Raw genomic sequence first — 24,688 nt, 5'->3', positions numbered from 1 at the left:
GACATCCAGATGGCCAACACACACGAAAAGATGCTCAACATCACTCATCATCAGGAAAATGCAAATCAAAACCACAATGAGATATCACCTCACACAAGTCAGAATAGCTAGAGTAAAAAAAAAAAAGAAGAGGAAGAAGTAAGTGTGGTGAGGATGTGGGGAAAAAGGAACCCTCATGCACTGTTGGTGGGAATGTAAGTTGGTGCGGCCACTATGGAAAACAGCATGGAGGTTCCTAAAAACTAGCAATATCATATGATCCAATAATTCCACTACTGGGTATTTACCCAAAGAAAATAAAAATACTAATTCGATAAGATATATGCACCCTTATGTTTACTGCAGCATTATTCACAATAGCCAAGTTATGGAAGCAACCCAAGTGTCTATCCATAGATGAATAAATAAAGAAGATGTGGTATACATACACAATGGTATATTACTCAGCCATAAAAAAAGAATGAGATCTTCCCATCTGCAACAACACGGATGGATCTAGAGGGTATTATGCTAAGTGAAGTAAGTTAGACAGAGAAAGACAAATATCACATAATTTCATTTATACATGGAATCTAAAATACAAAACAAACAAACAAGAAGCAAAAACAGACCCATAAATATGGAGAACAAACTGATGGTAGCCAGAAGGAAGGGTGGGGGTAAAGGGGAGTAGGAGATACAGGCTTCCAATTATGAAATAAGTTAAGTCATGAGGATAAAAGGTACAGCATAGAGAATATAGTCAGTAGTATTATAATAGCATTATATGGTGACAGATGGTAGCCACTCTTGTGATGAGCATAATACAACATATGGACTTGTTGAATCACTATGTTGTATACCTGAAACTAATGGAACATTGTGCATCAACTATACTCCAATAAAAAAAATTTAAAGAAAGAAAAAATTCACAATAAAAATAAATACAAGAGAAAATAAATAAGATAGACCAACCAAGTAGCCTGCTCTTGTCTCACATGTCATTAAATGCTATCTTTTATTTAATTCCTTCAGCAAACACAGATTGAGCACCTATTATCAATGACTGTTCTAGCTATTAGAGAATGGGGAGCAAAAACCAGGTACCTGACTACATGAAACTTACATTCTGGTGGGGGAAAGACAAATGTTAGGTAAGTTAAAAATAGTCATGGCAATGACTGATAGTCATTAGGTATTGTGAAAGAAAAGTGGTCTCTGTTAGAGAACAGTAGGGAAAAGTACACAGAACTTCGGCCATAGAAAAATTACATGGCCAATAATAAGAATGAGTAAGACCCAACAAGATAGGAAGAAAACAGAAGAATATAGTCAGAAAAGCCAAGGGGAGATGGTGATTCAAGCAAGGAGAGAGTAGCTGGCAGGGTGGCTGTTTGAGATTAAGAAAATTTAATCTAGAAGAATGTCTATTAGACTTAAACCGTTGGAGGTCACCAATGACCTTGACAAGAGCAATTTCATTGTAATGTGGAGAAGAAAGCCGGCTTGAAGAGGCTGAGGAATATGTGGTCAATCAGAGAGGTTTTACTATGAAGAGGAATAGAGAAACCAGGCATTTGTCAGAGATGGATACTTTCAAAAACGGACAAAAGCAGCTAACACGCATATGTGTGTTGTTGAGGCCAAACAGAGTGCTAAGGCCAGGCAAACAGGTGGCACGTCCCACACCCTAAGTCAGGCACACTGGGGCTTCAGAGCACTCCGTGGGAGGTTTGACTCCTGCTGAGGGCTGGACTAAGATTTGTCAGTGCTGTCCTTCCTAGAACTTTCTGGTCATGACAGAGTTCAGCCTTTGTGAACCAACCTCAGACTTTAGATAGTTGAGGGATTATACTCGTATCCTAAGAGACATCAGCCTCTTTGTGAGGCACAATATCATGATTCGAAATACATACCCTTTACAAATACAGGCCTTCAGCAAAGATTTCTCACTCCAGCTTCCAAATACTGTTCAAGTGGAGATTTTTTATCAAGTTTTACTTTTGCAGTTAGTTTTAGAAGAGTACCTATACCAAAAGTGAATATGCTTTTTCAGACAATACTAATTACCCCACTTTCCATTCCCTACCCTCTCTGTACCTGACCTGGTTATTAAGTAATGCTTTTAACTATTAATTCCATTCCACAGATTAGGAAATCTTGATGCAAAAATGCTGTTTCTCTGAGGTTACACTGTAGTCAGTAGGAGACACGATACCTGAACAGGGGTATCAGCAGTTCATTTAAGAAAACTAGTAACATGGGGCGCCTGGGTGGCTCAGTTGGTTAAGCGTCTGCCTTCAGCTCAGGTCATGATCCCAGGGTCCTGGGATCGAGCCCCACATCGGGCTCCCTGCTCCGCGAGAAGCCTGCTTCTCCCTCTCCCACTCCCCCTGCTTGTGTTCCCTCTCTCCCTGTGTCTCTCTCTCTGTCAAATAAATAAATAAAATCTTAAAAAAAAAAAGAAAAGAAAGCTAGTAACACAACTTGGTTCTACAGCTAAAAAAGGATATGTGGATTTCTTTCATTTCTTCCCTTTTTAATAAAAGGGGGGAAGAGGAGAGGAAGAGAAAAATTAAGTGTCTCAACTCTTCCAAGTATTATCGTAGAGAACTATTCTAGACAACAAGCTACTGGATATGAAAATATCATGGAGCAAATTACCCTTAATGTGCATCATTTCATTCTACTAGTGAAAAATAATAAAAAGCTATATAGACAGGACAGACAGATAATAGCCTTTCTCTTGGAAGCTCTTTAACTACAATATTCAATGTTGAAAAATTATTACATATGGACTTTTCCATACATTTTATGAATATCCAAAGAACATTATATATTCATGAAATAACTTTAACTATAAAAGAGGACTTTTTTAAAAACATGAAAAGAGATTCATATGAATAAAAACATTCTTAGTTTTAAAGAATAAAAAAAATCATAAGTTCAATTATCAACCTATAATAAGACCTATAATTATGCAATAGTCTAAAGTATAAAATTTACTAAAAATGTTTTCTTGTAACTGACCTTCCCTCCAATCCCCCAAATAACTCAGGATCAAAATACCTTTACTTGCAGGTCATTGGAAAGGACCATGCATTAAAGGTCAGAAAATATGAATTCTAGACGTTAACTAGCTGGGCAAATCATTGTACCTCTCTGGGCTTCCATTTACTCATCTGTGAGGTGTAAGGATTGGAATATATGATCTCCACAACCTTCCCAACTATGACATTCTGAGAAGCCATATTTGAAAGTCTTCCATTTTTGGAGAGAGGGGAATTTCTTTCTTTTTTTTTTTTTAAGATTTATTAATTCATTTGACAGAGAGAACGCATGTGAGTGCACATGAATGGGGGTAAGGGCAGAGAGAGTGGGGCAGAAGCAGACTCCTGCTGAACTCGGAGTCCGACGCGGGGCTTGATTCCAGGACCCTGAGATCATTACCTGAGCCAAAATTAAGAGTCAGATGCTCAACCGACTGAGCCACCCAGGTGTCCCATGGGAATTTTTATGTTATTAAAGAAATGGACACGTCTCTAATTGCAGAGACCTCAGTGTGCTTTTCCACCGAAAAGGGCAGTTCTCTCTCCAAGAGCTTCCTACATAACCAGCTCCATACTTCCTGAAACCCAAATGGCAAACCAGATCCTATACCAATTTGAACGTGCTTATCAGTAGAAGCATAAATGCAGAAAACACCCTCTCAATCTCAATTACAGAAATTCTACGCCCCATTTCTTCAAATAAATGGCACTTAAATGTTAATAAGAAAGTATAATCTTATCTGCAAATCCTGAATTTACTACTTCACTAACAGACAAAAAAGGAACTTGAAGAGTACCCCTTTTAACATTTCTTATTAAGCATTTAAAAAGTATATGTAAAAGGGGTGCCTGGGTGGCTCAGTCGGTTTAAGCATCTGACTCTTGATTTCAGCTCAGATCAGGATCTTAGGGTCATGAGATCGAGCCCCATGTGGGGCTCCACACAGAGCATGGAGCCTGCTTAAGATTCTCTCTCTACCTCTCCCTCTGCCTGCCCACTACCCCCCATCTGCCACTCGCACGCTCTCTCTCTCTTTCTGTCTAAAAACAATAATTATAATAAAATAAACAATGCATTCCTTGCTACTAAATTTCTTTCTAAAAAAATAAAAAGTATATGAAAAGAATAATTAGTAGCTTCAGAAAACGCACTAACTGTAGGATTTTCAAGAAATGACTTTTTAAAATGTAAGTCCTCAGGGCACCTGGGTGACACAGTCAGTTAAGTGTCTGACTCTTGGTTTCGGCTCAGGTCGTGATCCCAGCATCACGGGATTGAGCCCCGCATTGGGCTCCGCGCTTAGCACTGAGTCTGCTTGGGATTCTTCCTCTCCCTCTGCCCCTCCCACTCATGCTCTCTCTCTCTAAAATAAATAAAGAAAATCTTTTAAAAAAATAAAGTGTGAGTCCTCTATGCATGCTTATGGATTTTTAATAAATCTGTTCAATGTCCAGATATTAATAGCATACCACCTCCCAAAGTACACCATGTGGTAGGACTCCATATTATTCAAGGTAAAAGAATTCTGAGGTTCACTTTTTAACACACTACATTTCTTCTCTGGGGGACTTCTCGGAGCCTTCAGAAGACTAATAGAAATTTAGAATCCTCAAAAGGATTTTGGCACAGTGTTTTCCCGCTTACATAACCACAGAATACTTTTATGAGACTAACATTCTGTGAAACATACTTTATAAAATTCTGTATCAGGGTTGATGAGAAATCTATAAGCTAAAGAGGAAGATTATGAGAAGGCCTCCACCCAGGCCAGTCTTACTGCAACAGATACGCATGTAGTCAGCACACTGGCATTTCAAAATATTGATCATCTCTGAACAGGAGACGAGCTTCAAAGAGTGGTTGATACATGACAGTCCTTTAAAATTAAAATCATTTTTCAAAAAAAAAAAAGATTTCTTAACTTGGCCATGATAGAGTAGGATGTCTTTATTTCCATTTTGACTGGCATGATGGAGGACTGATTATGGGAGGCGGGGGAAGAATGAGTCAAAAAAGGGGTAGGGAAAGGGAAAAAAAAATCATTCTATTAAAGAAAATGGATTTTTGAGCTACACCAAGAAGTATCAATTGCGTTGGGCTGTGTCTACATGGTGTGTAGTGCTTCCCAGCTGGTTTAATTACAGCATTCTACATTACCAGCGATCATAAATTCTAAGAATCTGTAGAAAAAGACAACACTATGATCCAGACTTCAAAAAAATATTCGTGGGAAAGCTACTGGAAGGAACAGCCAATTCTGTTACCTTCTTCCTTGAGCAGAAAGCTGCTCTCGAACACCGAGCACCAGAAAGCAGCCTCAGCCTGCGAGTCTACGACACAGGCTCGCTCACTAACTCGCGCTGCCGAGCCCGGGAGGCTGCAGTAGTCGTCCGTCCTCACGATGAGAACCAAGGAAACACTCTGGTATCGTCGAATTATAATGATCACACATATTCCCAAGTGATGACACATCTCTGGGAGGGCTATCACCGCCTCTCGAGGGAGACCCTGTGCATCCTGGCCACACGGCACGGGGACACCGGGAACAGGAGCATCCGCACATTGGCACTTACTAAGCAGGTGCAGGTTGTAAGGCCAGGTGCTGGGTGCTCGAAGGTTCATGATAAAGACTGGCATGCCTGTGTTCTGGGAGTGTCATTAGCAAAAACGCCTTGATGATCGCACAGAAGTCGGAATCTCACTGAGACCCAAGTCAGGGATCAAACACTAGCTAGCTATGAATTCAGTGTGGCAGAACGGAAGAAAAAGGGGGACTCTTTCCCAACACACACGGACGTGCATCAAATAAAAAGAGGGAATACAGAAACTCTCAAGTCAACCTGAGAGACAAACATTGCACAGAGTCAAATAACAGCTTTCCAAAATCACAGAAAGATCAAAATAGCTTAAGCTGAGAAAAAAAAAAGTGTGTTATATTTGAGAATAAATATTCATAGTCCTCTAGCTACTACAATTTTGAGGATAATTCACAACAAGACGATGTTTCTTTAGTAAATATGAAAGTGCTGTTACAGGATCTTTGGTCAAAAATTGCACTGGAATGGAAATTTTAATGAAAGGTTTTTAAAGATGCATCTTCTCTCCGCATGCGTGTGGCCCCAGCGGCTGGAGGTGCGGATACAATCTGGGCCCACAGAGACCGGATCAAAGCTAATTGGACTTCGTGGCAAATGAACTCACGACCTAGAACTCATTAGTCATGATCTAACACAAGGAGACTGTGAGCCACAGCAAATACATGTCGACGTGAGATATTTACCTGGAATCATTTCTGGACTTAAATGGGCTTTCCCATTTTAAAGCATCAACTTTGGCAATGTTGTTTTTCTAAGGTTTTGCAAATGAATGAGTTCACTGATCTCACATTTACCTATGGTGTGGAAGACCCTAAGGGCCGTGGCGGAGGAGTTTAAAAAGGCACGAGGCAATAGGCAGAATTCAGAGTCCTAAATAGGAGCCAGAAATAAAAAAAGAATAACTATAGTACTTGATTTTACAGAAATAGCTAAAGTTGACTGTTTACTATTTATAAGATGCTACAGAAAGCACTTTTGAAAAGCTAACCACCTCCATTTCATAGATGAACAAAAGTGAAGCGGCTGCACGTCTTCGACAAAGTCATACAATAGTCATCTCTCTGCCCAACCCTGGACCAGTGATGAAGGATGACGACAGACACCGTCTCAACACCCATTCCAATCCCTTCGTCCCCTGCCGCTTTCTAACATACACACGAAAGCTATAGACCAGTGTTCCCAGGTTCCCCGCAGCTAACCCCTGCCTTGTGACGTGGTTATAGCCAAGAGAGAGAAGCAAAAGGGAGCTGGGGGTTTCTGGGAAAGCCTCTGTGTGCATGTGCGTGGCCCCACGTACACATATGTATACACATATCTGCATGTATACACATATCCTCTTCGTCCTGTCCGGAATGTAGATATGATGGTCGCAACTGAAGCAGACATCCTGCAAACCTATCAGAAAATCTTGGCCCTAATATCCCTGAGCTGCAAAACCAATGTCAGCAAGAGACCAAAAGGAAGCACAGTTCTGGATGTTTCTAGAGCTCATTTCCTATCATCTTTTAGTAGTTTAGCTCCAAGCTGGCTCAACACATCTGATTAATCCTGGTGTAAGGAGAGGCTGATGGAACTGAGCTTGAGAGGCACCCACTCCTCCCTTTCTAAGAAAGCCAATTTCCCTACTACAGAGCCAACTAATGCTCACTGCCCCTGCTCCCGAGAAATATGCAGCACTCTGTGAGGACAGACATTCTCTACTGGAGCAATTTCCATGGTGTAGCCCGTCCAGTTATCCTCCCTCTGCTATATGTCAGCTTATAAGATTTTCTCCGGTAAGGCTGACTTTATATTTGCGCCATGGAGTGCTAGTGATTTGCACAATATGCTACTTCTGGACTTCTTATAACCTGACAAAAATAAAAGCCCTAGTTTGTTCAAACTTCTATTTGTCAGATTTTCTGGGATGCTCTGCTGATAGAATGCTGTAATACATGTGAGAGAAAATGCTACAGGAATAGACAGGAGAGTGGTAACTCAGCCCTCTGCTGCAGGGGGCTGGCTTGTTCAGGCATTGCCTAGGATGCCTTTAAACGAGAAGAACAAACCAGGTAGGAGATGGCACAGGCTTGAGCAGAGGCAGAGTATACAATGCCTTTACTCCGGGGCTCTTGTGACACAGACAAGGATGAAATGACAATATAACTGAGTGATCTCTAGCAGCATCTAGAAACCCATTATATTTTCCCTGATAGTATGCAAGTCCAAGTGGCAGGTGTATCTATTTTTTTGGTGTAAATGCCAACCGTAGTGTGGGTTTATGGTAGAGATTCTAAAAGCTCACTCCAGGAGGCACCCCCCAGTCCTACACAACAAACAGGTAAAAAAATATTCAGAGAATGTCAAACATATGTAAAGAGTTATGGATTCACTAGAGCGACAGAAATTCATTGACCCTATATTATGTGCCAGTCTCCTAACTAGCTGTAAATAAAACAACAAAATGACATTTTCCGTTCAGAGAGAATTCTTCCTAGTATGAGAAACATGAATAAGCATTCATAGCACTGTGCTGGAAGTGAAAGTCAGGGTTCAGTGCTGTCCTTACCCTACAGGGGAAGGATAAATTAACTGCAGGGGAGAGCCAGGGTCCACGTCACAAGAGGCGGGGGGGAATGAGGAAGCAGTTTATAAAGATCATACGAGGCTCGGTGTAGGGAACTGGAAAGACAGGACAGAAGGCAGAGGAAACCACATGCCCAAAAATAGGCACGAAAGGGTAGTATTTGGGGAAATCTGCACGAAGTTGGTTGTTTCTAGAACAGGTGGAAAATGAAGCTGGAGAGGTAGGAATGGGGTGAATGTCAAGGTAGAGAGGCGACTTGTATTTTATAGGTAATGGAGGTTTTAAGGCGGTGGGAATGTGGATAGATTCAGTGACCAAAAGCAATGAGAAAAGAGAGAAGAATCAGGATCAGGGAAGAGCTTTCAGTTTGGTATCAGCTACTGTCTTCCAGGCCCTGTATTAGTTGCTGAAAAGATATTTCCTCAAATATGAGATCATCATCCCCCCACTTCCCAGGAAAGAATCATAAAAAGCTCAAAATACTTAACTATCTTAATCATGATAATAAAATTCATGCAGAGTTAAAGTAGGATTCCAAGGTGTTTAGTTACAATAACAATAGGTAACAATAAGTGAACTTTGACTATGTGTCATGCACTCTTGTGGTGTTAGATTTATTGCAAGAGACAAAAATCCCTGCCCTCATGGAGGTTACAGGTTGAGATCATGGGGCTCGATGAAACCACCCAAGGAAAGAGAAGGTGCAGTAAGAAAAAAGCAAGCAGAGGTTATCGACCTGGGGCACACCAACGTTGAAGGGAGGTGGGCAGAGGAGGATGAGAGAATTTGAATTTATTTCAGGTAAACCCAAAGATCCAACAGATTGCAAACAAAACCTCAAGTGGTTAAATGAAAACAATCCTGGTGACCTGTAATAGTTCTTAGTCTCTTACAATATCCTGAATCTTACTCCAAAGTGGCTGAAAAACACAATTGGTATAAACTTACAAATTTGCATTATTGTTCCTGCAAAGGTGGTAAGTTGCGTGGCAGGGGTTGGGGGGGGCAAGTTCAGACAGGAAAATAAGATTGGAGGATCAGGTACTCTTATGGAGGCTAAGTACTTCATTTAATAAATGCCAAAAGAAACAAATGTACTAGTTTGGTGTTAGTTTACAGACAAACACACACACACACAAATTCACCTTATTTATAAAAACAAAAAGCACAGGGTTTATAAGGTATCAGTAAGATATAGAAATCACCAACGAGGGGTATACATTTTTCTCAACCTAGTGAAAACCATTAAAAGGCATAACAGTTTTCATAATTTAAAATAATCCATTGAGGGGGCACCTGGGTGGCTCAGTCAGTTAAGCGGCTGCCTTCGGCTCAGGTCATGATCCCAGGGTCCTGAGATCGAGCCCCGCATCGGGCTCCCTGCTCGGCGGGAAGCCTGCTTCTCCCTTTCCCACTCCCCCTGCTTGTGTTCCCTCTCTAGCTGTCTCTCCCTTTGTCAAATAAATAAATAAAATCTTTAAAAATAAATAAATAAATAAAATAATCCATTGAGGTTGAGAAGAAAATCAGCTCACGTTCCTCACAAACCTAGACAAATCTCTACACAGGAGGCTCATTCCAGTAACTCTGATCTGGTAAAAACAAAAAAACAAAAAAACAAAAAAACCATGAAAACAAGGAAACAATTTGGGAATAGCGGGATGTGCCGGCGAGTCCATCATTTTTCTGTGACTACGCGGGAGAATGAAAACCACTCCAGCACATCGACTTACATCGCTCCGTTGGTGTAGACAGTGTCACTTCCTTCCACATACTGCACCTGAGCTGGGTACACGTGTTGGACCTGCTGCACACTGGGCACCTGCTGGACCTGAAAGACAAATATTAGGACCGCGTGAGAAGCCGACCTGACCGAGTGCACAGCGTTAGCTTTGCCGCGAAGACTTCTCTAGGTGTTGAAAACTGCGAGACTCATGCTAATTTCAAGACAAGCCCGTGGGGGGTCCAGATCCACCGCAGCAAGCACGCTGAATAAATTCTCTGCCGTTTGCGGATACCTCTTCTGCAGATGTGTAGGTATCCACACACTCCAAATATTTCGGGTGAAGCTCCGGAAAGCTCCTCACTTATGCTGATGATTTACGAAACGCTCCTCACCTGGTCTGTTACAGCTAAGTTTATTTTCCAATTTAAGAAATTCATGGGGCACCTGGCTGGCTTGATCAGGACAGCATGTGACTCTTGATCTCGGGGTCATGAGTTTGAGCCCCATGTTGGGCATAGAGATGACTTTTTAAAAAAATAAAATAAAAAATTAATGATGGAAAATTTTACACACTCAAATGTAGAAAAAACACTATAATAAACCCCCTGTACTCATCATCCAAGATAAATAATTGCCACCAGCTCTCCTCTTTTAAGCCCTTACAGGATTATTTAAAGCAAGTACAGAGATTCTATCACTTCACTGGTAAATGTTTCATTTTGTTTCTAAGAGAGAAGGACTCTTTTTAACATGAACACAATGCTAATATCACATATCAAACATTAACAGTTCCTGGATATCATCTAAAATCCAGGCACTGTTAAAATATAATTATTCCAATGTGTCCTTACAGTTGGTTTGTTCAAATCAGGATCCAAACAGGCTCTGCATATTACATTTGGGTGAGATTTCCTATCTTTCTCTTTTACTCTCTAACAGTTTCCCATCCTTTTTATTTCTTGACTATCACTTATTGAAGAAACTGGACTATTTATCTTGTAGAACTTCTGGAATTCTAGACTTGGTTGACAGCATCCCGAGAGGTCATTAAATAAGTTCCTCTATCTCCTGTTTGTCCTATAAACTGGTAGTTAGATTGAGGGCCTTGAACAGGTTCAATTTTTGAAAAGCTGCCGTTATCAGTTGCCATATGACAGCTAACTGTCTCTCCTTCTTCAGTGTTAACATATAATCGGTGGGGTCAAGTGTTGTCCGCCACATCCACTTCCCATAATGCTTCCTCTTCATGCTTTCCCTGAGATCATTAGTAGCCACTGACAATCATTTTCTAGGGCTTGTATTTCAATTAATAAAGGTTATAACTCTGGTAGTCTGATTCTGTTATTCCTTCTTCATTTATTAGTAGACTTCTATAAAGAAACTCCCCTCGGGGCACCTGGGTGGCTCAGTCGGTTAAGCGTCTGCCTTCAGCTCAGGTCATGATCTCAGGGTCCTGGGATCGAGCCCCACGTTGGGCTTCCTGCTCAGCAGGGAGTCTGCTTCTCCCTCTCTCCCTCCCCCTGCTCGTGCTCTCTCTCTTTCTCCCTCTCTCAAATAAATAAATAAATAAAAAGAAATTCCTCTCATTAATTATTTGGTTACTTTGAAATAAGGTTCGTACAGGAAGAGGAAGATAAATACATGATTCTTCTCCTTACCAGTACTCAGAATGTTATCCCCTATTTCCCTTCCAAGGTGAGCAATGTGGTTTGGGGTTTGGTTTGGTTGGCATTTTTATGATTCTTGGCTGTTAAACACATTTGATGTTTTTCAGTCCAGCAGTTTTTTGGTTGGTAAACTGCCCCATCTCTGACCAATAGCAGTCCCTTCAAAGGGGATTCTGTATCTTCTGACACCATCACAGTAATCTTTCTTACCTCCCTTGCTTTCTGTTGTGATAAGATATTCTAAACTTATCTCTCACATTTCCTCTTCTAGATCTAGAATCAACCATTTCTCCAAAGAGCCTGGTTCCTAGTAGTTAGGAGTAATATAAACATGTAAAAACTGTTTAGAAAGGCAATTTATAGACAGACAGACTCTTTGAAAACTTGGTGATTTCTCCTACAGAAATATTTACCACTGGAAAAGTTGCTGTACCATATTATTAAAAAATACAGTTTATAAGAGCATAAAGTTAGAAGGGAAAGCCTTAATGACTAAAGAGCAGAGTGTTAAATAAATTAGAGGAAAACCATTCTGTAGGATATATGGCTAATGTTAGAAAAATAAAAATTGATATGTACTTTAATAACAAGATCTCTATCTCTAAGATGTTACCAAGTGAAAAAATATGTTGCAGAATAATACTTATAGAACTGCTTTATTTATGTTTAAAAATATGTATATCTCTCATTTGCATGAACATGTATATATAAATGGATATAAGTACATAAAGGAAAATAGAAGGATGCACATACAACTTCTAAAAGTGGTTTCTCTATTGAGTGACATGAAATGGGATGGGAGAGGTGAAGGGACTAGCATCTATTATTCTGAATATTTATATTACTCTTGGATTTTTAACATGAAAATGAATTCATCTGTTACATACATAATACATAAAATACAAAATTGATATGTGGAAGGACTTCCACTTCTGGCCACAACGAAATAAAAATACTAGAAATGCCCTCCCCACACTAAACAAGTAGAAAACTGGACAAAATATGTAAAAACAATGTTTCCGGTCATTTGAGAAAAGGCATCATAACAGTGTGATTCTTAAGAGTAGGGAAACAGACAAGGTAACCCCATAATGATCCCAGCTGTTGAAATGGAGGCATTTCCGAGACTGCTGAGCAGGAAGGGAATAACCAAGCAGAGCATGGTGATCTCACTGAAGTGAGAAGACAGACACTGGAATTGGGGAGGCTGAGGCAGCTGAAATTTGGGAGCACTGTCAGAGAGGGCATTAAGCAGAGAAATAGATCCAGAAATATTAACAGTAATTCCCTTGAGTCTGATGCTGAATACTAATCTGCACGTGTAGGGGCACAGAGATACTCAAGTTCTAACCAGATACAGTGATGTGACTTTATTGAACATCCAGGGCATTTCTGTAGAAACATCAGAAGTGTTAAGCCTTAGTAGAAGGGCTTAACTAGCTCTAGACTAAGACTACTTTAGAGCCATCTCAATAAAGCTAAAAAAGGGAGCGCCTGGGTGGCTCAGTCAGTTAAGTGTCTCCTTTGGGTCAGGTCATGATCCTGGAGTCCTGGGATGGAGCCCGGCATCGGGCTCCCTTGCTCAGCAAGGATTCTGTTTCTCCCTCTGCCGCTCACTCCGCTCAAGGGCTCTCTCTCTCTCGCACTCTCTCTCTCTCTCAAATAAACAAAATTTTAAAAAAATAATAAAAACATAAAGCTAAAAAATAAGCTTCGAAAAGATCAAGTTGATTCACTTAATTGCCTATACAAGACAAAGTTTGACACTTTAAAGGGAAGACAGCAAAATCCTAGAGATATAGAACAGACATATATGTAAGAATCAGAATGTCCAGTACCCAGTAAAAAATTATTAGACGTGTGAAGAAGCAGGAACATGTGATCTACAACCAGGAGAAAAAAGCCAATCAACAGAAACATATAGAAATGAAAGAGAGGAAGTGCCAGGGACTTTTAAATAGCTATAAGTAGACAAATTTTAAAGGAAAACATGAATATGATGAAAAAAAAAGAAGCTATAAGGAACCAAGTAGAATATTGAAAAATACAAGTTGAAAAATACAATACCTGAAAAGAAAAATTCACTGAATGGGATTAAGAGCAGACTATATAATGCAGAAGAAGAGACTGCTCAATTTGAAAACCTAGCAATAAAAACTATCTGCTGTGGGACGCCTGGGTGGCTCAGTTGGTTAAGTGTCTGTCTTTGGCTCAGGTCATGATCCCAGGGTCCTGGGAAGATGGAAGACATAAATGAAAATACACTTTCGTAATATTCTTTATGTTAAGTGGTAAAATGTTACATGAACAGAGGTTATGGTAAATTAAGATATATGCTAAAAATCCTAAGACATACACAAAATTATAAAAATAGTACAGCCAATAGCAGAGATAAAATGTAATACTTAAAAACATTCAATACATCCAATAGAAAGCAGAGGCAGAGGAAAGAGAAGAACAACAAATGGGGCAAATAGAAAAAAAATAACAAGATGCTAGTATTATATGTAACCATTTTCATAATTATATTCAATACACAAGTTTTAAAACTTGGTTGTCAGAATGGGTAGAAATGTGAGACCCAACTATACACTCTCAACCAGAATACACTTATCTATCTATCTATCTATCTATCTATCTATCTATCTACCTATATTTTTTTAAGAGAGAGAGAGCGGAGGTGGGGGAGTAGGAGCAGAGGAAGAGGGACAGAGAGAATCTTGAGCAGACTCCACGCTGGGCATGGGGCTCGATTTCATGACCCTGAGATCATGACCTCAGCTGAAATCAAGAGTGGGATGCTTAACCAACTGAGCCACCCAGGGGACCCCAGAACACACTTTAAGTATACAGAGACACAAAGTTTAAAAATAAAAAAATGTGGGAAAGATACTCTACAAACACCAGTCATAAGAAAGACGGAGCAGTTCTATTAGTATCAGCCTAAGTAGACTTCCAGACAAAGAAAATTACCATGGATAAAGAGGAATATTTCATCAATAAAATTATCAAGAAGAAATATCCTGTATGTGTTTGCATCTAAGAACAGAGTTTCAAAATACATGAAGCAAAACCTGAGAGAATTCAAAGTAGAAATAAATAGGCAAACCCACAGTCACAACTGGACATTTCAACATCCTTCTCTCCATTGTCGACAAAGACAGAAAATCAGAAGGATACAGAAATTCTCAACCAACTTGACCTAAATGACTTTCACACCACAATCCGCAGAATAGCAACAGGATATGCACTCTTGCTAGTGCTCGTGGATATGAGGCATGAAAGCTCAAATGTTGAAAATGAAAACAAGTCCTAACAAATTTAACATAATTAAAACAGGGGCTCCTGGGTGGCTCAGTTGGTTAAGCGTCTGCCTTCAGCTCAGGTCATGATCTCAGGGTCCTGGGATCAAGCTCCAGGTAGGGCTCCCTGCTCAGCGGGGAGTCTGCTTTTCCCTCTCCCTCTGCCTGCCGCTCCCCCTGCTTGTGCTCACTCTCTCTCTGTCAAATAAATGAATAAATAAATAAATAAAATAACAGAGTATATTCTCTGACCAGAAAAGAATTCAATTTGAAGTCAAAGATGAAAAGATATCTGGAAAACATTCAAACATTATATGATGAACACAAACTACACTTTAATTTAACCTATAATTCATAGGAGAAACCACAAGAGAAATTAAAAAATATTTTGAGTTGAATGATGATGAAAATACCATCCATCAAAATCTGTGGAGTGCAGGTAGAGCTGTGCATAAAATCTATGTTTTAAATGTTTTTATTAAGACAAAAAATCCCCAACGCAGGGGCGCCTGGGTGGCTCAGTCGTTAAGCGTCTGCCTTTGGCTCAGGTCATGATCCCAGGGTCCTGGGATCGAGCCCCACATCGGGCTCCCTGCTCCACGGGAAGCCTGCTTCTCCCTTTCCCACTCCCCCTGCTTGTGTTCCTTCCCTCTCTCGCTGTGTCTCTCCCTGTCAAATAAATAAAATCTTAAAAAAAAAAAAATCCCCAATGCAATAAATCTAAAGTTTCAATTTTAAGAAGTTAGAAAATGAAGAACAAATTAAAACTGAAGTAGGAGAAAGGAAATAACAAGCAAAAAAGCAATGAAACAGACATCTGAAAGACAACTGAAAAAAAATCTATGAAATTTTAAACATTAAGGTAGATTTGGAGAAAAAGAAGATACAAATTATGAATACTAAGGATGAAAGGGGAAAAGCACCCTAAAGACAGAAAATAGAGCATAAAGGCAGCTTAATGTCAACAAATTCAACTACTTAGGTTACATGGAGAAAATCCTTAAAAGACACAAAAAACCAACACTTGAAAAAGGCAAAAAAAGAGAGAAAACACCATATATATATATGAAATCAAATTTCTCTCCCCAGAGGAAACTCCAGATCCAGTTGGCTTCACAGGTGAATTCTAGCAAATATTTCAGGAAGGGAAAAAAAAAAAAAGCCAATCTAACATAAACTCCCTATCACACTTTAGATGAAAAATAACTCAGACTAGGATACATAATCTTATTAATACAATCTAAACCTTGATGGATATTTCTGAATATAGCCTCTCTGCTCCTTTATAATCACCCTTTAAGATTTTGCACATTCTTGCTACCTTCTCCTAAGTTCTGGTTGTTTTCTCTATATAAATTATCTCACCAACCAACACAAATCCTCCATTTCCTTCCAGGCCTGATTTAAAATTTAGTTTCTCTAAAAAGCCTTCTGTAACTTACTTTATCCCATGAGAAACTGTTCCTTTCTTTTTTCTCTCTTAGGACTCTTAATATAGGTGGTAGCATGTGGCTTAGTAGTAACCTATGTTCTAAATTGGTTTCCTTCGTAGTAGCCACTATGGTGAGAGGTGGCAAAATCATTTAATTTGAAAATAGGAGAAGTGATTTTAAGTCCTTGTGCTGATATTTGCTGTTCATCTACTGGAATAGTCAATTTATTTAAGTAATAATTTCTTTGTGTGTAAAAAATTCTATCTTCCCCATCATTAGGAATTTCTGTGAGTATCCAAAACTATTAAATATAGATACAAAGCACGGTATAGACATATATGATAATTAAAATACATCTCAAAAAACTAGTGAAATTATTAAAAACTTCAAAAATAAGAGTCTTGTCTTCTATATCTGTGTAAATTTCAGCTTTATATCCCACTTGGTTTCAACCATAAATATGCACAATAAATGTTCATCAAGGGTTCCTTCAAAACATGAGATTCCATAATCAAAGTAGAAGTGAAACTCAGAGAATGTCAAGAACCTTGGGAAAGAAGTCTGGATAGATGCTGGCTATCTCATCTAAGACAGCAATATAAATACGTCCCTTGATCACACTGAGACTTTACAGTACTACATAAAAACAGGACATCATTCTTTTCATTACCTGCCAAGTTAAGGAATCAACAAAGTAAATAAAGACCAAACTAAACAGTAAAAATACTGAATTACAGCATATTTTGGAGGTAATATAATTTATTATTATCCAGTATGAATGGTTTTTCTACCAACCATTAGAAACTGTGTTGAATAGACCCTCAAAACAATTTAGTGATGATGAGAAATGGAACTGCACATCGTGCTTGTGGTTTGAGAAGGTATTCTTTCAAGGGTGTAATGAAGGTGGAGGAAGTAAAAAGATGGGGAAATATGGACGGAGAAAGAAAAGGAGAAGAAAAAAAGGAAAAATAACTATTTTATGGAAAATAACTAATTTATGTATGCATGTCTCATTTCACCAATAAGAAGGTTAAGATCCTTGAGTCTCTTATTTAGTTTTTATTTGAGGGGTTGTTTGATTTTCTTTCTCTCCTCCTTTCTTCCCTTCTTTCTTTGTTCCCTCTTCCTCCCCCTCCCCTTCTTTCTTTCCTTCCTTCCTTCCTTCCTTCCTTCCTTCCCTCCCTCTTCTGTTTTGACAATGGGGATCCATTATTAATAAAGGTGGGTTGGAGAGCCACAGAAACGCCCTCTTTCACCTCAAATTAGTCAGACCCAGGAAGATATCTGCGTCTATAGAACCAGTCTTGCAGAGTTTACAAACCTAGTCACAGGCTGGAAAATGACAATGGCAGAATTCCAGCCCACCCTTACCCTTGGCCCAAGTTCCCACATATAGAGCAGAGAACTTTTTTTTATATTGTTGGTATATTCCCAAAGACCCAACAAAATAAAAATACACTGTAAATATTTAATAATTATTCAATAATTAAATAATGCCCAGTACCCAGCAAAGAAAACGCCCAGTGAATATTTGTTAAATTTAGAGTATCTTCTAAATGTGGATAAGTGCATTTGTTTTTTAATAATGAAACCACCAAGGAATGCTTATTATTCCAAAGTGAACTGATGTGATCACTTTGAATGCCCTTTAATGCATCTTTAAAAACCAAAGGTGAAATTCTAAGAGGAAGTGTATGCTCTTTTCTCTTTCCTAAAACAATTAACTGTGACTTAAATTTGTTCAAATATTTGATAATGTTCTTACGTTAAACATTAGTTTGTATTCAAATATTTACTGAATTGTTATCTATTATAAGTTTATTTTCTATTTTATTTGCCATACTTTAGTGCAGTGATGTTGGAAACAAAGGCAAAAAAAATTAAATTTCTGTACAACTTACAGCCCATTGACAAGTTTCCTTGAGACAGGTGGAATGACTTTCCTCTAGGAACTCAACTGCCTCACAGTTATTACTTTGTTTGCTAAGAGCAAAAGGCATTCTTAGCTTAACATTATCCTGACCTCCAGGATCCTGTAAGTCTCCTTTAACATATAAAAATTCCTTTGGAAACTTCCTTTATCTCTACCTGCCCCCAAGATATATGTTAGCAATCATCCTCCAAGCATATGGCCCACTGATATACATCTGAAGGGTCTCATGACTAAGGTTTAATTAGACAGTAATAAATGACCTTTTCCTAACAAGAGACAGCCCCCTCAAGGTCCAGGAAACCTTGCTTCCAAATTCCTTAGAGACTTACACTAACCCTAACCCCCTTCCAACTTGAAAGTATATAATCAGCCACTCCTCAGGACCCCAGTGCAGCCCTTTCTGCCCACAGGTCCTGGACCCGGGCTTTAATAAAACCACCTTTTTGCACTGAAGATGTCTCAAGAATTCGTTCTTGACCATTCACTCCAAACCCCAACATTTCCACATCACAGGAACCATTCAGGTCAGCATTACTAAGAGAGATGGAGAAACTTACACCATGTAGGCATTTCATTACCATTCCTAGGAACTATATATTCCATCCATCTTCGTGAAATCTATAAACTGTCACATTTTACTGCCCACCCTATCAAAGCTCTTAGGGGAAAGGAAAAAGATGATTAAATAAATTCTGTAGGAAACTGACTTTCTTTTAATTTCATTGTCTTTCCCAAAATAAATTCAGTTGCATTTCCCAAAAGTTTTTCACCATTTTTGAATTTTAATAAACAATAAAGTGGTGAAAATGGGAACTGAAAAGAGTTGGACAAAGGCAGAATTAAGAAGAACAACCAACTATTTCTATAATGAACTGTTCAATGAATAAAAATGACCTTGGGCTAATCTCTAAAAGGTTACCTAGTACATGAATGAATGTTGGCAGTAATGAGGTCTGAGCATAATAACGTTCTCTACCAGAAATTTATCCATTCTCTGTCAAATGAAGGGAAAAAAATCCCCCAAAATATAAATATATTCAACAATATATTTACATTCATAGACACTAGATGAATTAAGCAACTTAACCCTGTCTTACTGATACATATTTAAACGAAGCTACTCTTATTACTATTCAAATGTGGTATTACAAATGCATTTGCTTATTTTTGTACACTTTTATAATTCTTATTATTTATAAAGGAAGTGAATACCAAACAAAGTACATACCACAGGAAAATGTGCTAGCTCAACAGAATCCATCAGTATATTTTGAGGACAAATTTATACAATATGTTGTTTTGGATGTGCTTCAAAAAAAAATAAAATGAATCACACTTCAAAACAAATCCTTTTCAACAGTGAATGAAGTCATTTATAATTGTTAAGCTTATTAGTCAGCGAAGAACATTAGTTTCTTTGTAAAAACATCTTTATTATGTCAAGATCTTCACTGCCTTTCTTATATAAGAGCATTCCTTACACTTGTGGTTGGAATCAGACATTTCAAACCTTAGTACAGACAGTCCCTGACTTACGATGATTCAACTTAACAATTTTAAGCAATAGGCATTCAGTAGAAACCAGACTTTGAATTTTGAATTTCAATCTTTTCCCAGGCTAAAGATACACGCTACGATGTTCTCTCATGATCACATTCTCTTGATGTGATCATGAGGGTAAACAACTGACAGATAACAGATACCCTTATACAACCATTCTGTACCAAACAACCATTCTGCTTTTCACTTCAAGTGTAGTCAATAGTTACATGAGATATTTATTCAATACTTTATTATAAAACAGGCTTTATGTTAGATGACTTTGTTCAACTGTAGATTAATGTAAGTGTCCTCAGCACATTTCAGGTAGGCTGGGCTCAGCTATGATGTTTGGTAAGTGAGGTGTATTAAAAGCATTTTCGACTTAGGATATTTTCAACTTATGAGGCGTTTACCCACATGTAACCCCATCGTAAGTCGAGGAAGATCTATACTGAGAACTGTCAAAAACTGCATTAAGATGTCTTTAATAGACCCACAAGAGATGTGGAAGAGCTCTTCGCAGATGAAAAACATGGGATATTAGAGTGGCTATATTAGAGACTGCTGTGGACTGACCAAAGTGAGGCAGAAGGAAAAGAATCCACATTGGAACAGCTATTAATAAAAGGGCAGTGGGGAAGAGTGAGACATCCAGAGCAGCGGTGGAGAGTTAATTAGAAAAGCAGCCATGTGAGAAAAGGGAAGGAACAGAACTCATTCACTATTTCTGGACTGGTAAAACTGAAGGGAACTGAAGGGATTGAGGAAAGATAAGTCAAAAAGTTGAGAGTGCACCATGTGGGTATGCTAGAAGGGAAGGCGTGAGGACCAAAAAAACATAAGGGAAAAACTAATTTCCTTAACAGGCACAGGTTATGAAAATGGAAACCATAAACCTAAATCCATTTTTTTCAGTCTTGGTTAAAAGTAAAATAAATGACATGTCACAAGGTATTGACTACATCTTGTCAAGAAAGAATTCTACAAATATTGTGAATGTTGAAAATAATTTGCGGTAAAGGATGTTTATGACAGGACCACAGTGAACAAAAGCACAGCTAAGTGACAGGACAGGCTGGGGGGGAAAAATGTTACTTAAATCTCCCTCATTGGGTTTATTGAGAAAAAACAAGAGGTTTCCCTAGCTCTTTAACATCAAGTTACAAAATTCATGGGGCACCTGGGTGGTTCAGTCAGTTAAGCGTCTGCCTTGGCTCAGGTCACGATCCCAAGGGTCCTGGGATCGAGCCCCGTGTCAGGATCCCTGCTCAGCAGGGAGTCTGCTTCTCCCTCTCCCGCTCCCCCTGTTTGTGCTCTCTGTCAAATAAATAAATAAGATCTTAAAAAAAAATTTACAAAGTTCTTCCTGGAATACTCAATGATAACCACAAAATCCCTGTTTAATCTTTTAGGAATGGAAGACCTTCCACTTCAAAGAATGTGGTGAATGTGAGCTTTTGGAAAACAGGGTGTTATTCATTTAAATGACAGAATTCATTTATGTAGAAAAATGAATTTGTTCACTTATTGTAAACTGACTCACTGGCCCTGTGTTAGTCGATTCTCTCACTTATAAACTGTGTAGCTTCCTTTTTTTCAGAAACACTCAGATTTTTGGATATCGTTTTCTCATAGTAGGACTTTCAGTAAACAAATGATCGTTCTAGCACATTCAAATCCCATAAACACCACAAAGCCTACTGCTTCAACAGGGCTGGAGTTACAACTTGGAACTTTAGCTTTATAGGATTTATTTACCAAAACTACATAGTTGCTGTAGGCAACTAGAAGTTGTTAGGAAAATGTAAGAATTATTATTATACTTGGACTTCAGGTAGAATCATATGAATGCTTTAGTAGTGGTAAGTAAGGTCTTGGCTCACTATCTGATGATATGAACATAGGGGACTCAATCAGGAGTGAATCAGTTCAATCATCCCTAACGGCCTAGCATGAGTCTCCCAAAGAATCATGTTATCTGACTTGTATCAAAGAGTAGAAGCTACTTTAAAGGGGTGAAGCAAGTTCCCAAAGAGAGGAAGTGTTTCTAGGACGAGGGATGTGGCTCAGAACAAATTTAGTTTAGAATGATTTCTCAATGACAAAATGATGGATATTACATAAAATACATAAACCTGTTTTTGTGAGTCAAAAGGAAAAAGGTAACAACTACTTTGTACAAGTACAGAACACTTTCTTCTTTTTTCTTTTTTTTTTTTAACATTGTATTTATTTAGAGAGAGAGAGATCAAGAGAGCAGGTGAACAGTAGAGAGGGACAGAGGGAGAGAGAAAATCTCGAGCAGACTCTGCATTGATCTCGGAGCCCGACGCGGGGCTCGATCCCACGACCCTGAGATCATGACCTGAGCCAAAATCAAGAGTTGGACACTCAACTGACTGCGCCACCCAGGTGCGCCTTTCTTTTTTTTAGTTAATTAATTAATTGTTATTGAAGTATAGTTGATACATAATATTACATTAGTTTCAGGTGTACAACATAGTGACTTGGTGAGTCTTTAGTTATCCTATGCTCACAAGCAGAGCGACCATCTGTCACCATACGATGTTACCACGATACCATTACTATATTCCCTACGCTGCTTCCTTCATCCCCATGACTTATTCACTCCATAACTGGAAACCTGTGTCTCCCACTCCCCTTCACCCATTTTGCCTATCCTCCAACCCCTCCCCTGGGGCAACCATCAGTTTGTTCTCTGTATTTATGACTTGTGGGTTTTTTTGCTTGAGGAACACTTTTTTTTATGATTATAACACTGTCTTAAACATTATTTCCCTTGGGGCCCAGCAGGACTGACCAATACTAAGATTCAACTAAAGTAAGTAATAATTTCTGGGGGAAGGAATTTATTAAATAATACTCTGGTGACCAGAAAGAGTAAATGAGCTAAGTACACCAAATTTACTGCAGTATTAGGAGAGGTCTTTGAAACAGAAAGCTCCCTCTAGTCTTTCTAGTAATAAATGAAACTATATAGAAACATAAAATATCAATAAATGTAAGCAGCACATCAGAAGATCTAACTGCATAAAATCAAGTCTAGACTGACCAGTAGAATATGCACTTCAAATGCATCTCCTGGTAAGAATACATAGATATGGGTTCATACTTGCTCTGAGTGTCTATGGTAACGATGCATATTTGCAGGAATCGAGATGTTGACTCCCCTGGGGTGGAGTGCTGGGAATTAGGAGAATGCGTTGGTAGCTGAAGCACTGTGACCCAAGTAACAGACCCTCTTAGTTATACAGGATTGTTAAACTGGTGCTAATACTACTATTTAGAGTGATATGCAATATTGCTTCATTCACCAAAATCCTGAGATGAAATGGAGACGGTAGGCAGCTTTATCCCCATTTTATAAATAGTGACATAAATACAAAGACATCGTGACAACCCAAAGACATGGTAAATGACAGACAGCAATGACTCCAGGTCTTCTGGCTCCCATCCTATAATTCTTTCAACAATACCAGTGTTTCCCCAGATGTGGGAGGAATGACACTGGTGTTACAGAGGCAAGGCATTAAATAATTATAAATATAAGAACATAATCCATTTTCAATTATCTTTAAATCACTCTGATAAGGAAAAGGTCTCAGTCTTCACCACCTCTGACACTTAATAATCTCACTTTTTTAAAAGGACAGTAAGCCTCAGTGTTGATCTTTGTCAAAAAAAGAGCAGCAAGCCAAATCACATAATATTATTTCATTTTTACTGTATTTAGCTTAATGTGTATCTTCCATTTACGTCGAGATAGTAGCCAGTTCATTTTACATAGAAATTTAAGATCTTCTTTTGTAATGTATGGTGATTGACATAGCATAATGAAATAAAATTAAAAACAAAAAAAATGAATTCATTTAAGTAATTTTATAGAAAACTAGTAAGTAAAAAAAAATATAGTAGACTCTGGATAAAGCAAAAATCATGAGGCTGTTTGCAAAAGACAAAAAACTGCCCTGCATATCACACACTACAAATCATACTCTTAATAAATAAGACGACATCAAAAGACTTACCACTTTAGAGAGATTTACATCTCATACATGAATTAAAACAGAACTGGTTACTTCATTGTATCCACTTACTAGCTCCCTAAATCCCGAAATAGAACGGGTAGCAGTCATAATTCTACCATAGCAGAGGTCAAGTTACTTTTGAAGCAAATGGTTGGTATATCACCTACTTTTTGGGCAATGTTGCATTTTATATATCCCAATATTTTTATAATCAAAATTACAAATAAGTACAGTTTCATAAGATTCATACAATACAGAAATAATCACAGTAAAACATTATTGCCTCCTGTTTTTTTTTTTTTTTTTTAAGATTTTATTTATTTATTTGACAGAGAGATAGCAAGAGCAGAAACACAAGCAGGGTGAGTGGGAGAGGGAGAAGCAGGCTTCCCGCCGAGTAGGGAGCCCAATGCCAGGGCTCGATCCCAGGACCCTGGGACCATGACTTGAGCCGAAGGCAGATGCTTAACTGACTGAGCCACCCAGGCGCCCCAGCCTCCTATTTTACGCTCACACTCATTTCCCAGTATTCCTCTTCTAGGAGATAACGAATAACTGTGGGACAGCGTGCATCCCTCCAATCCTCTAACAATAAATACATCTTCATGTGTATATAGGTCTCTGGACTAACCAGGATAGTTAACACTAACTGTAACAACAGACAACACCTAAATCACCCAGCTAATGGACGGTGTAGGAGGCCCAGCTCCCCGGTCACTTGGAGACCCTCGTTAACAGAAGCTCTCTCATGGTGTAGATGTGTCACCCTGATGCAGCCTTGGAGGAGGTGAGAGATTGTAGGGGTGACATCACAGCTCCCGAATGCCTTGACTGACAAAT

At 38.7% G+C, this 24,688-nt stretch overlaps 1 protein-coding gene across 3 annotated transcripts in view; it reads right to left on the bottom strand.

The window, feature by feature from the left end:
* RFX3 (regulatory factor X3) overlaps positions 1-24,688 on the bottom strand; it is a 286,781-nt gene that overhangs the window by 111,968 nt on the left and 150,125 nt on the right. For all 3 annotated transcript variants that reach the window (XM_036076096.2, XM_078062235.1, XM_078062234.1), the window contains exon 3: positions 9,927-10,024. In XM_036076096.2, coding sequence (XP_035931989.1) covers positions 9,927-10,024 — 98 coding nt within the window. The remainder of the gene's footprint in view (positions 1-9,926; positions 10,025-24,688) is intronic.

Source organism: Halichoerus grypus, chromosome 14, assembly GCF_964656455.1.
Source record: "Halichoerus grypus chromosome 14, mHalGry1.hap1.1, whole genome shotgun sequence".
Classification (NCBI taxonomy): domain Eukaryota; kingdom Metazoa; phylum Chordata; class Mammalia; order Carnivora; family Phocidae; genus Halichoerus; species Halichoerus grypus.
The sequence above is the reverse complement of the archived record's forward strand: the minus strand, read 5'-3'. Positions and strand labels throughout refer to the sequence as shown.